The 16,713-nt window shown below is 37.0% G+C and overlaps 2 protein-coding genes across 2 annotated transcripts; both read right to left on the bottom strand.

The window, feature by feature from the left end:
• Positions 1-5,055: 5,055 nt before the first annotated feature.
• On the bottom strand, positions 5,056-5,238 carry LOC118593785 (keratin-associated protein 20-2-like). The gene has a single exon (XM_036203318.1). It carries the CDS (start codon positions 5,236-5,238, stop codon positions 5,056-5,058), a length of 183 nt encoding a protein of 60 aa, XP_036059211.1.
• Positions 5,239-8,940: 3,702 nt separating this feature from the next.
• LOC118593816 (keratin-associated protein 20-2-like) lies at positions 8,941-9,132 on the bottom strand. Its single transcript, XM_036203409.1, has one exon. The coding sequence runs from the start codon at positions 9,130-9,132 to the stop codon at positions 8,941-8,943; it is 192 nt and encodes a 63-aa protein (XP_036059302.1).
• Between the last annotated feature and the right edge of the window lie 7,581 nt (positions 9,133-16,713).

Genomic DNA, 16,713 nt, shown 5'->3' with positions numbered 1-16,713 from the left:
CAGATAAATTTATTAGGGTGCACAATATTTTGGGGAACACAATACCACTACAACCTGAGGAAAAGCTGCCAAAAGCAAGCTTCCAAACACTATAATCCATTCAAAGTTGTGGTTTGAATTTTAGTCACATATAATCAATTTTAGAAAGCTATAAAAAGAGTAAAACAAGAAAGTCTCCACACCTTCCAAATTAGAGAGTTATCTTGAGACAGGTCAAATGCAAAGTCACAATGCGAGCTATCCAAGTATTAAAACTAAGTAATGCTGTTGATATTGTATGCAGAGTAAAAAGAAGTGTGGGTGTGTGCATGTATTATGTGCAAGTGTGTGTGAGCATGTGTGTAGAAGAGTGTGTTTCTGTGTGTGAGAGTGTGAGTTTGTGAGTGTGAATGTGAGTGTGTGTGAGTGCAAGAAAGAGAGGGAGAGCACACATGCATGGGTATGTGTGTAGGTAATGTGCTTATGCACCCCAGAGGAGGATGTTGAGTGCCTAGTTCTGTTGCTCTGCATCTTATTGTTGTGATACGGGATCTCGCACAGAATATGGAACTAGGATGGCAGGTGCCAGTGACCTCTTGTTTCTAATCCTCTGAGGCCGGAGACCACACACACCTTTGTCCATGGGTGGCGGCCTCTAAACTCAGGCCTTCACACTGGTGTAGCATTTGCTCCTACTAACTGAGTCATTTCTCCAGTTCCCACAAAACAACATTTGTAGAGACACATAGACTTCTAAATTGTGCATATTGGTTAACAGAAAATGGGGATGTGTTGCTATTGGCATAGGATTATCTCGTGACTAAAGGGTACTAGATGGGTTAATAATTTATAAAAAGTTCTGTTTTTTTTTATTTCAACACAAATTGTAAAGAATAAATTGACAGAACTTCAAGAAGAGATTGTATGAGTATTGAATGCAATCCATACATATTCTGATTCAAGAGTATCTAAATAACTTATTAAATAAATGAGACACAACTAGTTAAAAGTTACCCAGGCCCTGGAGGCACTGCCTGTGCTCCCCTTCCCCCACCCATTGCTCCCCCAGATGCAAGCCAGCAGGGAAGACTCCTGTGGGCAGGCATCCCCACCAACATTACCCATTCCACCAAACTCTGTAATCTATAAGACCCACCCTCTGTCCCAACCCACTGGTGCCCCTGTGACCTCAGTGGTTCCCTGAGACACAGAATCTGCCCACTTTGATTAAACCAAGAGGACCAAGAGCAGATCCCTCAGACAAGAATCTGCCAACTGTGATTGGACTAAGAGCTCAATTAGACCAAGAGCTCTGATTGGACCAAAAGTAGTCCCCTGTACACAGACACAGCCAGCACAGAGTGGGCCAAGAGCAGCTCCTTCAGACACAGACACCTCTTGCACCTATGGAGGAAGAGATGGCTAGATGCCAGTGCAAAAATACATACAACATAGAAAGCACCACCAGAACTTTGTGGTTATACAACAGCAAGATCTGAACATCACAGTTTAGAGTAAGCAGAAGAAAGTGACCTTAAAAATAGCTTTATGAAGATGATAAGAGGCCTTTAAAGAGGAAATGAAAAATTCATTTAAAGAAATTGAGAAAAAGGCAAACAAAAAATTAGAAGACATCAATAAAAGAGAAAAATATAAACAAATGTATTTACAAAACTGTGGACAGAAATGTTATAGCAGTGCTGGTCATGACAACTGAAATGCAGCAATCACAGTTGTGTGAGTGTGAGACAAATGCCTCATGGGAAATGCACACAGGAGAATAATAAGATGCATGTTCCTAAACATAACCTTTAACCAAAGTGGCTTTTTAATATATTTTTTATTAATAGCTGCATGCCATAGTATTTGTATTACTTATATTAAATCTAAGAGGTTGTTCTTCTTTAGTGAGTTACGTGCAAATTGCATATTGTTTGATGATACATTTTTCCTGTTTGCTTTTGCTATCCTTTAATTGGTGGATTTAGAGCATTTATATTTTAAGTAATTATTAATATCTGAGAACTTTAATATGTCAGTTTGTTATCTGATTTCTATTTATTTTATCCTTGTTTTCTGTTTTCAGCTTCTGTTTCATTGATTTTTAATACAACTGTTTTACTAATCCAGTCACAAAGACCTAGAGATTAAAGAGGATATTAGAAAAGTATCTAGAATTTTAGAGAAAAAATAAATATATTTATTTTACTGTGTTAATGAGATTATAACACATAACTTTTTCATAATGACTGGTAAACTTGGATCTTTACTCTATTGATGGTATTCTTAAATGAATATAAATTTAATGTAGCTAAAAATATCATTTGGGAAAAGATGTTTCTTACAATAAAGGATGCCGTATAACATGCTTTAGATTTTTATTTTATGTGAAACATATTGAAAATGAAATAGAAATGAATTAATCCTTTCTAATGAAAATAGTAGGAATTCTCTGAAATATTATCAAATGAAAAGTTCCCCATGATTGCAAGTTTAGCCTCAATAGAAATACATTTGAGCAGGCCAAAATAAAATAGGCTGTTCAGAAACAAAGAAATATGTTTCCGTTCAAATGTTCTGCATCCAAGAAGAAGCTGAGAACAGAGACAACAGCTGGATGTGATGATAAAAGTTCATCCTCAGCTACACAGCTGGATATGATGATAAAAATTCATCCTCAGCTACATAACAAGCTCAAGGCCATCCTGGGCTCTGTGCAATCTTGTCTAAAGCAGCCTACCACCAAACAAAAGATAAAGACGACAAATATGAACAGGAAAAATGAAGCTCATCTTGTGAGAAGTATTGTATTACAGAGTAATTAATACAATTATTGGTTATGACATCAGTATATTCTGATAGGGTTTTAATATTTTGGATATTTTATCAGTGGGTATAGGTTTACTTGCATGTATACATTTACATTAGTGTTACCTGATAATATTAGCTTTCCTTCTCTGACTTTAGGGAGAACTTAGTGGTTTTTCACAATCACTGATCAAAATTCAGAAGAGGGGGCAGTGAAATCACCTGCACTGTTTGTTGTTGTTTGTTTTTAAGTTTCTCAGCAGAATCCATAGGACTGGAATGTTTGGCACCAGATAAAGAAGTCATTCACACCTCAGCCACAGTCCGGGCTCTATAATTGTAATGCTGACCACTGTAGTAGTTTCTTGGTGTGTGTGGCAGAAGCACAGCTGTGGATTTAGTTGACAAGTGGGGAATTGGCACAGACTGCGACTGTCTATGCTGGCCCTTCTTAGGGATGTTTATGAAAGAGGGCAGGGGAGATGGTTGAGTCAGTAACTGGCCTGACATGCAAGCATGAGAAACTTTGTGTGTGTGTGTGTGTGTGTGTGTGTGTGTGTGTGTGTGTGTGTGTGACTAAGTTACATCTGTTGGATTTGGCCAAGATAATCTAAGTTTAGGTCAAGTTTCAGACTAATATTTTAATCATTCTCAATGAGTTTATGACCTTCCTCAGATTGGCAGCTCTTGAGACATGTCAAGCAGGTAAAAAGAATGAGATGCTAATAGGGAAAACCCTGATCATGTACATATCAATGTCCTCTCATGGCATCCTCTGGGAGATGCACATAACACTGTTGTTGACACCTTGACTTTCCCAACAAAACCTAACTATTTCAAAGATGAAAATGATTAGATTTTAGAGAAAATTTGGACATACAGATTACATATTTGAAAAATAATAGACCTGTGCAAAACAAAACATTCTAATGTTGATTTCAAACTGATAAATTATCCCATGGTTTTAATAAACTTACCTTGCTCTAGACAATGCATGGGTTTTTTTTAAGTATTTGAAATATAATGACATATGTAGAAGTCACATTTTTAAGTCTTGCTGATAAGCCAGAATGCCATTAGTAAGTAGTGTTGACCTTGTCAGTATGATAAAGCAAATGGCCATTCTCTGGTTGAGATATTTTGAAAGATGAGAAACATTTCATAATATAGGGCTATAGTGTACACAGTCCAAGCACAGGTGCTGTGAAAGACACAATGTTCCCCAACACATAGAAATGTAAGCTCTCTGCTGTGAAGTACAGCTATTGTACAAAACACTCATTTTTAATTTTTAAGAATTTTTTGGGATTTATAACTACAACATTTCTTTCTTCCCTTTCCTCCTTCCAAAGCCTCACACATACCCGTCCCCTCTCTCCAGCAAATTTATGGTCCCTTTTTCTTTAATTATTATTGAATGCATATATGTATATACATGTATATTTCTAGATATAACCTGCTCAGTCATTATAATGTGACTTGTATGTATGTTTTCAGAGCTGAGCATTTGGCGCCTTCCTGGGGACGACTACCTATCACACTTCAAGCTTTCCATATCCACCTATGGTATTTATGCAAGACTGAGGACTCATGGGCTTTTCCTTGTATACTGTGACATGTCCATCAGTGTTATCCTGCCTCAATAACTACCCCCGTAAAGTCTCACTAACACAATTTCTCAAATGTAAAGGGAAGTACTTGTTGTTAAAACAAACCATGACATAGAGAAGCAGTGATAGATATTAAAAGCTGTATAAAGGTAAGCTCTTATGGTTTGTTAGAAATAGTTGATATTTTTGCCCAATCATTTTTAGAATCCTAATGATCACAAAAGGGCAGTTTCCCTTTTCTCTGTTCTTTCTCATTCCCAGAGGCAAATGAACACATGCAACTTTTGCAAACTCACAAATACGTTTGGAGGACTATTGTAGGCAATTGGTAGGACTGGAACAAGGCAATACTTGAAACAAATATGGTTTATTTAACAATACAAATCTATTTTACATGTAAGTTAAGAGCCAAGTTTGATGTAGTCTACATTATTATTAAGTTCATTTTCAGAAGAGATTTTTTTTTACAAACTGTCATACTGTATTATTGAATAGAATGAAACCATATAGACAAGTTGAATTTCTTTTTTCTTCAGATAATTGAGAATATAATAGTGTTTTTGAAGCCATTAAAATAATTCTCATTTTAAGACACTTGGAGATACTTTGACTTAGAGAGGTTGTTATATTTAGGAGGAGAAGCAGCTACAGAAACTCTTCAGTAGAAGCCACAGGACCAGTACCTTCTATAGCACAGTGGGCGGCAGCAGCCATAACCATAACCACCATAGCCACAGCCATAGCCACAGCCATAGCCACAGCCATAGCCACAGCCATAGCCATAGCCTAGGCCACCATAGCCATAGCCCAGGCCTCCATAATATCCGCCATAGTAACACATGGTGTCAGGAGTGGACTGTTCAGAGAAGATAAGCAGTAGGTTCCTTGAGTCTGGCTGCCACCATCTGCCAAGGGCCTTTTATATACCTGGGTGGTTGATGGGGAAAACCACAGGCATTGCAGCATCATGCATGGCTGCACCTACCTCAGAAAACATCACAAGTTCCCGGGGTTTACTGGGCAGACCAGGCTGCATAACTGACATAATTGTGCTCCTACTTGAAAATCCAATGGCCAGTTCATAGAATCCTTTCATTTTTTAAGACTCTAGATCATTCTTCATCTAGCTTAGTGAATGCATCACATGATTTAATTATCTAATATAAATCAGTAAATAGTTTTCTCCTTTTTACATTTATTTAGTGTCCATTGCCCGACAGGAAGGTCCTTGTGATCTTTCATATTTTTGTTATTGTTGCTGAAGAGAGCATTTCTGAAGTCTTGCTCATGAAGAATAAGCTATGTATTGCTCACACTATCTGTAATTGGCGGCAAGTTTTTACCTTATGTTAATTTATCTAGATTTATTCCTAAGCACAAATTTGCTCTATATATTGTTTTGAAACCACTGGAGCACAATTTAGTATTTTATGTGCAGAAATTTTACATGACCCATGTTTTTCTCTATAAGTCCACATAAAGGTATTGTAGGTGTAACCCTGAAACTCATTCTTGTTGAGTGGGTGATCTAACATCAACTTCAATGAATCTTAATTTAAAAAATTATTTTATTATTTTTATGTATTCAGGTTTTGTCAAATATATGTCCGGGTAGCATACTGATACAGTACCTGAAAATGTCAGGTGTGGATTGTACATCCCCTGGAACTGGAGTTACAGATAGTAGTGAACTGTTGTGTGGGTGCTGGGAATTGAACCTGGGCCCTACAGTAAGAGGATCCATAGCTCTTAACTACTAAACAGTGTTTCCAACTCTAACTTTATTTTTAAATCAGGGTCCATATGTGCTCTTACACATAATTTTGAAAGAAAAGCAGTGACTGTTGCTTAAAAAGTTTGCCCAGTGTTTGGTGAGATAACTCAGTGGGTAAAAGTACTTGGTATGTAAGTGTGAAACACTTAGTTAAAATCTCCAGAACTAAGTAGTCACATGCCTGGACCCTAGTGCAGTGTGGGTTAGAGACAGGAGGATTGCTGGAGCTTGCTGGTTGCCAGCCTAAGTCAATGTTTGGTGTGAGACTCTCTGTCAAGAGAATTCGATGGATAGATAGAACATGGAATAAGGAACTTGGTGTTTACTCTGGCTTCACACAAGTTCTCTTGACCCCTCTCAACTGTTTGCCTACACTACAGACATACCACATGCAAATTCGTACACATAGGCACAGTGTTTATTGTCAATTTCCACAAGTATGAATTGTGGTGGAATCTTTGCCAATTGTGCACAAAATGTTAGATACTAACCTGAATACAATCCTTCATAAAATCATGTTATGAGTACTCTTTAAAGAGACCAAACAAGCTGTATGCACTTCCTCTGTCTTTCACTTTGTAGCTGATGGATGGAGTACTGGTAAGGATGACGAAACCCGTCATTAAAAGGTGTGGTTTTGTTTCTTTTCAATTTTTTTAATAAAATTGCAAATTCAGAGAGTTTGACATTCTAACAGACAAATCTAAACAAATAAGATTCCACCACCACAAACATAGATATTGGATAATGTCATAAATAAAACAACACTGCTGGGCAGTGGTGGCACACACCTTTAATCCCAAAGTTTGGGAGGCAGAGGCAGGAGGATCTCTGAGTTTGAGGCCAGCTGGGCTACAGAGTGACTTCTAGGACAGGCCCCAAAGCTATACAGAGAAACCATATCTCAGAACCCCCCCCCGCCAAAAAAAAGAAAAAAATTCACTCTCATTTTACTGTACATATATCTTAATATTCCTTGAACTCACAAATATTGTCAGTGGTAGATTTATGATCATTATATAACCAAACAAGTTTCTGCCACCCATTCATCCATCCATCTTTCTTTCTTTCTTTCTTTCTTTCTTTCTTTCTTTCTCTCTCTCTCTCTCTCTCTCTCTCTTTCTTTCTTTCTTTCTTTCTTTCTTTCTTTCTATCAATCATCTATTATCAGTTGATATAGATATAAAGAAAGAACATATGGCTGAAACTATATATGAAAGCAACATTGAAGACAAAATTCTAAATGCAAATATTACACATAACTTCAAACCATGAAACTCCTATAAGATCACATAGGGAAGAGTTTCTTTGCATGGTCTCAGCCATGTCAGCATGGGAGTTCAACAGAACAGACCATAAAAATGAAAACAGACAAGTTGTCTTATGTCCAAATAGGAAGGTTCTGTACAGCAGATCAATCCACACAGTGGAAAGCAAAAATTAAGCATAATCAGAGTAGGGAATGAATAACTAAAATATATATGTTTAGTCTACAACTAAACAGCACAATAAAAATAAACATATTAAATAATTTGAGATTAAAATAGACATTTTTTTCAAAAGAAAACCATTAGATAGCCAAAGAGTAAAATAAGGTTCAATTTCATCACTATCTCATAATTGTGAATCAAAGTTACAATGAGATTGTCCCCAGCAGCTGTTAATTAAATGGCTATGGAAAGAAAAATGAGATATCTTAGTTATGGTTTCTATTACTGTGATGAAACACCATGACCAAAAGCAGGTTGGAAAGGTAAGTGTTTATTTGGCTCCTAGTTCCCCATCACTGTTCATCCTCACAAGAAGCCAGGACAGAAACTCAAACAGGACAGGAACCTGAAGGCAGGAACTGATGCAGTGATCATGGAGGGCTGATGCTTAATTGTTTGCTCCATATGGCTTTCTCAGTCTTCCTTCATACAACGTAGGTCTACCAGCCTAGGGATGGCACCCCCCACAATGGGCTGGACCTTCCCCATCAATCACTAATTAAGAGAAGGCCTTATAGATGGATCTTATGGAGGCATTTTCTCAACTGAAGTTCTTTCCTTCCAGTTACATAAAGCTAGCCAACACATGGGTGTTAGAAAACATGTGAAGTAACAGAAACCTTGTACATTATTGAGAATATATGTGATAACAGCCATTACAGGAAACGCTGTGTAGAGACCTTCCAAAATATTAGAACTAATTTTTGGTTCTTCTGAAATCTTAACTAGCAGACAAAAGGATTTGATCACAAGAGTATGTATGCTACTAACAGGTTCTTTGTAACATTACATACAACAGCAGCTCTATAGGAACAATCAAAATGTCTATCAATATATGAACCCCAAATCAAAATGTTTCCCACTGTCACTCTGCTTCCTTTTTATTCTCTCTCCTTTAATCTTCTCTCACTTATTCACTATTACACATCAGTGATGAAGAAGACACAAATACTCAAGCATGTATCCCAAACCAATAGAGACATTAACAAAGATGGAAGAAAGTAATATTTTAGAAGAAATACTTTATTCAAAAGCATATATTTACACAGGTAATTCTCTACTGGACTATGAAGATTATAAAGAACTTCTCTGTAAGCAGTCATACAGTCCACCTGAAGATGAGGAATAAGACTGATACACTGCTGTTCGTTCATCTTGCTCATAGTTCAGTATAATGTTGGACATTTTGAAGATATTTAAGAATTCATGATTTGAGCTGGAGATACTTCCAGCAAGACAGAAGGTTACAGCCAATAGACTGAGATGCTGTAGAAACTCCTCAGTAGAAGCTGTAGGACCAGTACCTCCTGCAGCACAGAGGGCGGCAGCACCCATAACCATAGCCACCATAGCCACCATAGCCACCATAGCCACCATAGCCATAACCACAGGAATAGCCACAGCCATAGCCATAGCCTAGGCCACCATAGCCATAGCCAAGGCTTCCATAGTATCCTCCAAAGTAACACATGGTGTCAGGAATAGACTGTTTAGTTATGGACAACAGGTAGGTTTCTTGAATCTGGGTGTCACCGTCTGCTAAGGGCCTTTTATACACCTGGATGTTTGATAGGAAAAGCCACAGGCATTATAGTGTCACACATCTATCCTCTGTGCTTTCAAAAACATCACGAGTTCTGTGATTTGCTGGATACATAGACTGAATAACTGGGATAACTGTGCCTCTGTGTCACAGTTCTATGGTTAAATAATAAGATGTCTGGCATGAAACCCTGTTTCCTTTTTCAAGAGCCTGTCTATTCCCATATTACTCTACTTTTTCTTTATTGAAGACCTGGTTCTCTCACAGTACAGTTATTAAACTAGTATTTTCCTTCATACATTTTTTTTTTGCTTTCCGTTATTCCACAGGAGGGGTTTTGCCTTCCTTCTGTTTTTCCTTCCTCCTTTCCCTCCTTCGTCCCTTTTATTGCTTTTTTTCTTTGTGTTGTTTTTCTAAAATGAGTTTCATATGGAAGAATGTGTCCTGAGCCTTGCTAACACAGGATGGGTGAGATGTGGGTGGGTGAGTTTTGTTAAGTAGTAATTACTATAGTGTGTATCCTTGTTCAGTGTGTATTTATGTCATGTCCTTTAATCTTTGTCATCTCAATCTTCAAAAAATAAATGACCCTTTTAAATTTTTTTTAGTTCTTTGGGAATTTCATACAATATATTTTGATCTATCTCTATCATCTACTCCTAGATTCATCCCCTCTATTACCTTCCCAAATTTGAGTCCTTTTCTTCTATCTTGTTTTATTTTATCTTATTGTTATTCTTTAGATTTCTGCTTGTTTTCTATTGAGAAATTTAAATATGGATCTGGATGGGAGGAGAGATGGAAAGAACTGGGAAGTATTCTTTCACAATAAACTCCAGGCTTCAGGAGAGAGGGAGGGCAAACCATATTCTGAATATAAATAAAAAAATATTTTCATTAAAATAAAAAAAATAAAAATTAAAAGCTATCAAGTCCTATTTGTGCTGCCCAAATATTCATGTATGTGGCAATTAGAAAGTATTAACAACCTTAAAGAAAATAGACTCTCACTTTCCCAGCAGCCATCAATTTTTAAGAGTTTCCTAGCTAGGAGAGCTAGGGAGGCTTTCCACCTCTTTCTGTGTTGAGATTTTGTCTGGTTTGAGCTTGCACAGGCCTAGTGGATACTGTCACAATCCCCGTGAATTCATATGTGTAATTCTCTTGTGTCAGGAAAGCACTATTGCCTTGTAGTCATCCGCCATCTTTGGCTCTTAGAAGAAGGATTCTACTTCTTCTTCACAATAGTATCTGAGCCTCAGGAGGAAAGGATGTAAGACAGATAATCCCAGTTATAGGTAAGCATCCCACAGTCAGTTATTCTGTGTTCCTTGACAAGTTGTGGGATTCCATGTTAATTTCCATCTTCTGCAGAAGAAGCTTCTCCAATGGCGCTTGGGATACACTAATCTATGGATATCATGATGAGTTGTTTGTCCACTCTTCTCTTTTCCTCTGTCCCCCTCGGATACAACTGAAACACCCTGATGAGTCAGGTGCTCTGTCCTTACTTTTTTACTGATGTTCTCATTTGCCACTGTTTACACTCCACAGTTAGATTGGTTGCATGATTATTAAGAGAATCACAGCTACCATCAAGAGAGGAGTTATAGACAGGTGAGTCTTCATGTCTGTGCTGTAAATCAGAATCCTTTGCAAGTGCAGTAAGTGCTCTTAACCATGTAGCCAGTTCCTTAGCCCTTCACTGTTTAGTTTCATAATTTCAGATGTGGTTATTTAAAAAGGAACCCTTTGAGCTAAAGGTTGCAGTTTATTGAAAATCGTACATAAAACCCACTTAACTCAAACTGATAGTTTTGCCAGCGTGGTATCATGTCATGTAAAACTACATTGTCTCACTTTTGAATGTAATGGGAATTCTTACAAGAACTGTAAGGTCATTATGCACACCTCTTTGGGGGCCTGAAAAGGAAATTTATAAAATTGTATGTTTTGAGGAAGTGAAGCACACTTATATTAAGATGCAATCAGGGACTCAGGACATTGAAGACTGTTATGCTGATCTGTAATGTTAGTGGGCATGTCATCACTGTAATGAAATATCTGAGATAATTATTTTATTAAAAATATGTATGTCTGTTCACTCCTGGGAGAGACTTAATCTTGGTTGATTGTTGGGGATCTGTAGTTGGAGAACATATGATAGTTAGGGGTACATGGTGGAGTCAAGCTGCTCACTTCATGACCAGAAAGCAAAGAGGGGAAGGAAGAGTATGGTGACTCATGTCCATTGGGGACATGTCGCATGATCAAAAAAAAAAATCTCACAATGAACTCCTTCTTCCAATAATGATAAACTGAGAACAAGGCCTTTAGTACCTGGTCTCTTAGAAAATTTTAAATAATCCAAGCTATAGAAGCTGACAAAATCAAATCTTTCTGGAGGATTCTGACATCACACACCAACATGTACATCACATACAGCACCCACAGACTGTATCATCCCTGTTAAGCACAACGTCCATATAATGAGTTGAGGTGTGAAGCAGGGATTACCAGTTTTGGAGGCATAGTGCTAAGGGATTAAGCTAAGATTGACAGTATCAAGAAAACAACAGTCAAGTGTTGTGTTTTATGTGTGTGTGTGTGTGTGTGTGTGTGTGTGTGTGTGTGTGTGTGTATGAATGAAGACTGCTTTGACCAGCAAAAATGTCATTTAAAAATTACAAAAATGAGGACATATGGGCTATTAGATCATATATAGCAGTAGACTCTGAGTCACATTGAAGCCATATTTCTAATGACCCAGATAAACAGCTGATATTAGGATGTAGAATTTTAGGCATATCAAACTTCAGGAGATTTTCAAAGACCATGTTACTCTTTTTTCTTCAGTTATTATTATTATTGGTTCTATGAGAATTTTATACAGTGAGATTTGATCATATTCACTCATTTCCCCCAACCTCTACCAGATCCACTTCCTTACTTATCATCTCAATGTAGTGACCTCTTTTTTCTATAATCCATCAACTATAATTTGCCCTGCCCATATATTCTTGAGTGTTTGGTCTTTCACTAGAGCATGGTCTGCTTACTCAGGGCTACACTCTTGAAGAAAAATTACCTTCACTTCCCCAGAAACTATAATTGCCAGTAGTTCCTTAGCTAAGGGTTAGACATTGTGTCCAGCTTTCCACTCCATGCTGGGATTTTTCTCTGTTTTGGCATATCACAGGTACTGTGCATGCTGTCATAATCACTGTGACTTCATAGGTACAGATGCCTTGCTGTGCTCAGAAAACAGTTTTCTCGTAGTCACTATCTCTGTCTCTTTCTCCTTATTGCTATATTACTATTCTTCTTTCTCACTTACACATGCAGGCAGATACTCACACACACAAATGTATGTACGTGCATGCACACACATGCACAAAGAGAAATACACTGGAGGTAAATTACCACAAATCTTAAATCACAATGTACGAGGCACACAGTTCATCATATATGTAAATATTTTCTGCTAAATATATGAAATAAGTACATGTATGTAAGTGTAATATAAACAGAATATTGTAAATGTCTCCTACAGATGAGTAGTCCTGGGGAATACTCATTTGGAGAATCTACAGGACCAGCTGAACATCAGTCAGTTAGTAAGAAAGATGCTCCCTCAGACTGAATGTGAGTATGGTGCAGGACCTGGGAAATACCCTGTTGCTTGTTGCACATGCACGAGCAGAAGGCCCTTACCATTCAGACTAGTTAAAAAATTTACCACAAACATGCAGGTGAAATATTCTATACTTTTTTGTAAGTTATTAATAAATTTTCTATAATTAAAAGATAATTTTAACTAATTTTATTTAAAAATACATTGTCAAACTCAAGCTTTAAAATCCTCTCTAATCATATATTATTATTCACACATACATATATACAATACATCCATATTTACATAAACTTTGTGCATAATAGTATAATAACATATATGTGTGTGTTTTGTATGTATGTGTCTGTATAGTCTATCATAGTTAAATGGTGGTTGAAAAATAGAAAAGAGCTGTCCAATACCCAATTCTCTATCACCTATTGATACAGCTTTACCAAAGTGATGTTAGAAATAATGTCATTATTTGGACAGTGAGTCTTTGCTGATAGGTATGTGTACAAAGGTGCATAACTCCAATACCTCTCATGCTCCCAAATAATGCAATTCATTAACATTACATAGTTCCCTATGCTCCATCACTATGAAAAAATCATTCTTTCCCGAAAGTGCCACTTGCTGAGGGTGATATAAGCCAGTCCCTTTTAAGGTGAGTTAGTTTGCTTTCATTGTATGATTACATTTCTTATTGTTTTGCTTTATCTCTTGCAGCACTTTGTGCTAAAATTGTACCTAAGTCACAAAGTCACTTAAAAATACCAAACTATTTATTAAGTTGATTTAATTAGAAGCATGTAGTGTTAAGGGAAAGAATGGATGCTTCCAATATATTTGCATTAGGAGAATGGAATCTTAATTCTCCTAGCAGCTGAAATACACAAAGGGGATAGAAACCAACAGTAAAGTGCTTGTATTCCTTGTGAGATGCTGAAGTAACAACTATTAACTGATTAATTTTCTGCTCTTTGTGACCAAATACCTAACAAAACAACTTAATGAGAGTAACTCTTTACGCTGAGGATGTATTTTTAATTTTTATTCTGTGAACAAGTGTGTGGTTGTGTGAGTGTCTGCCACTGTGTGCATGTGCCTGCAGGGTTTGGAAGAGAGCATAGGGCCCTGTGGAACTGGCAGTACAGGCAGCTGAGAGCTGCCCAATGTGAGTGGTGGAAACTGAACCCTTAACTGCTCTTCACTGCAGAGCTGTCTCTCTTGCTCAAGAATTATTTGGCTTAAAATATTAGAGGCTTCAGCCCATGATCACTTGGCCCTATGAGCTTAGGTAAAATGTTATGGAAGCACAACTATGCATAGGCTGTTTATCTCATTGCAGGCAGGAAGTAGAGAAAGAGAAGTGGATCTGAGCCTGTTAGGACCTCCAAAGGCATGTACTTGGTGACTTACTTCTAGCTAAACCACACTTCTCAAACACCTAGTATATGTTAAGATAATGGTTAATACATTAAATCATAAATAGTATGCAAATGAGAAACTCACTGAAACCTGTTTGAGTTCTCATAGTAAAACTAAGAGTGGGTATAAAAGGAATTGTTACAGGAAGAACAAATACACAAATATATGCAAAATTGGATGAGTGTAAACTATCTCCAAGGAACCTAATATTAGATATGTAATTAATTTTCCTATAATAAAATAAGATGAACATGAACTTCTTCAGGTCAGTGGCTTCAAATGACATGGCTTGTGTCTGTAGCTTGTTCTCAAATTACCAAGTAGAGGTGGATGTGAGGTTATAGATGCTGCCACTCTGCTGTATTTTCTGGAATTATCTTGATTTTACAGTAGTGTACTGTCCTGACTGTAGCATGTGCACTCCTGTGTGTAATGAACCACGGTGGTACAAGGAGAGTGTGGACCTCTTTTGAGCCTTCTCAATATTGTCTAAGAAGACTGTGCCCAGTGGAGGCAAATCTTCCCTCAGATGAAACCATGCTATAGATTCTGTGTCAGATGAACGCACTACAGATAACCTCTGTGGAATCTATCTAGATCTACATGTTAAAGGCAAGGCATGTCATGAACAAAAAGAGCAAACTGAAGTATTCTTGTTAAACCTTGCATCAGATGAATAAAAGTCACCATTAAACTAGAACACATGAATGTGTCATCAAATGAATACCATTGGGTGCTAAAGTGAAGTTCTGATTTTGTTTAAGTTGCTAATGGAAGTTTATATCAATGAAACCTAATTTCCCCATCAGCTAGACCCAAGAAGTTTTCATTGTGATTAACCACAATTTATTCAGTGGTTTTTAATGAATGGATATTATATTATATATAAGTATTAATATTTTAGATCATTAATTAATATTTTTCACTTGAGCCCAAGATCTTCTCAGGACTAGATTACATAACTTTAAAGAAATATTTTTCAGAAAGTTACTGCTAAAAGGCCGCAGGGAAAATAAGAACGGAAATACTGTAATGTATATTAGTTTAATATTTCTCATTGGGTTACATATATATGTATGTATAAATATTCACATATACATATGCATTGTAGATTCTCTGTGTATCATTATTTATTTTTAAGGACTCTTTGATGTATGTATAACAGTCTATTAAACTGTGGAGCTTCACAAACAGACCCTCAAGATTTAATAAGTGTCAATATCCTGCCATCGGCACTCCCCTTCCTGCATAATCAACCCTTTTTAGGACAGAATTTTCTTATAAGTATTTCATTACAGAAGGAGTTTCATATATATGTATAGCCATAATTCCATTTCCACACCAATAATGTTTAACAAACCTTGGCATCCTATACAATTTAATTCATGTTAAACTTTCCTCAGATGCTTCACAAACATTTTGTAGTTATTGGGTTTTTTTTTTTTTATTATTTTTTGTTTTTTGTTTTCGGTTAAGACTCATATTACACTTAGATATATCTTCATATTCTTTTTAGAGTTGTAATAGTCTGTGAGATGCTTGTTCCTTGATTACCCATTGGGTACTGATGGGTCCTAGAGGAGTGATGGCCATTGTCTCCATTTGTGTGTCTTATACTGAGTCCACCGAATTTAAATTTAAATGAATAGTTGCTAAATCCTTGTCATGCAGATGAACCTCATTAAAATCAAATGAACAAGGAGAGAGACAGAGTCCGAGAGGTGAGGAAGGGACTTGTAGGAAAGGGGGTGGTGGCTGAAGTCGAAAGGAAATAAGAAAAGGCAGGGGCTACTGCACCCGGAAAAATGGTTTCCGCCTTCACTCATTTCTCTTGATATCTGACTAATATGCTACTGAGTAAACAAACCAGATTTTCACTAACTACCTATCAATGAATGGACACTTAGACTTTTCCTCCCCATTTCCTGGCTATTGTGGGCAGAAAGGCAATGGACATGGATAAGAACGTGTATCTTTGGGAGGATATAGAATCTTTAGAGTATACCTGGTTCATACAGTAGATCTATTTCTAAATTTCTAGGAACCTCTAGACTATGCCAATTCTCATACTGGCTGCATCAGTTTGCACCCCCACAAACAGTGAGTATGTGTTTCTTTTCCCCATCCCCAGGTTAGCATTTATTGTCACTTATTTGTTAATCTTAGCCATTCTGAGTGGGATAAGATGCAACCTTAAATCAGTATTTATTTGTAATTTTCTGATGGTTATGGATGTTGAACACTTAAAAATATTCATTTTATGTACTTGTGTGTATGTGTATGTGTGCATGTGTGCGTGTGTGCGTGTGTGTGTGTGTGTGTGTGTGTGTGTGTGTGTGTGTCTGAGTGAATGTATGTAGAGCACATGCTTATAAGACAGCATAGGTAGAAGATTGTATAGGATCTCCTGGAACTAGGATTGTAAGCAGTTGTGAACCACCATATCACTCTTGGGCCTCAACCTG

This window comes from Onychomys torridus, chromosome 12 (assembly GCF_903995425.1).
Source record: "Onychomys torridus chromosome 12, mOncTor1.1, whole genome shotgun sequence".
NCBI classification, from domain to species: domain Eukaryota; kingdom Metazoa; phylum Chordata; class Mammalia; order Rodentia; family Cricetidae; genus Onychomys; species Onychomys torridus.
This window is presented reverse-complemented; position numbering and strand designations above follow the sequence as displayed.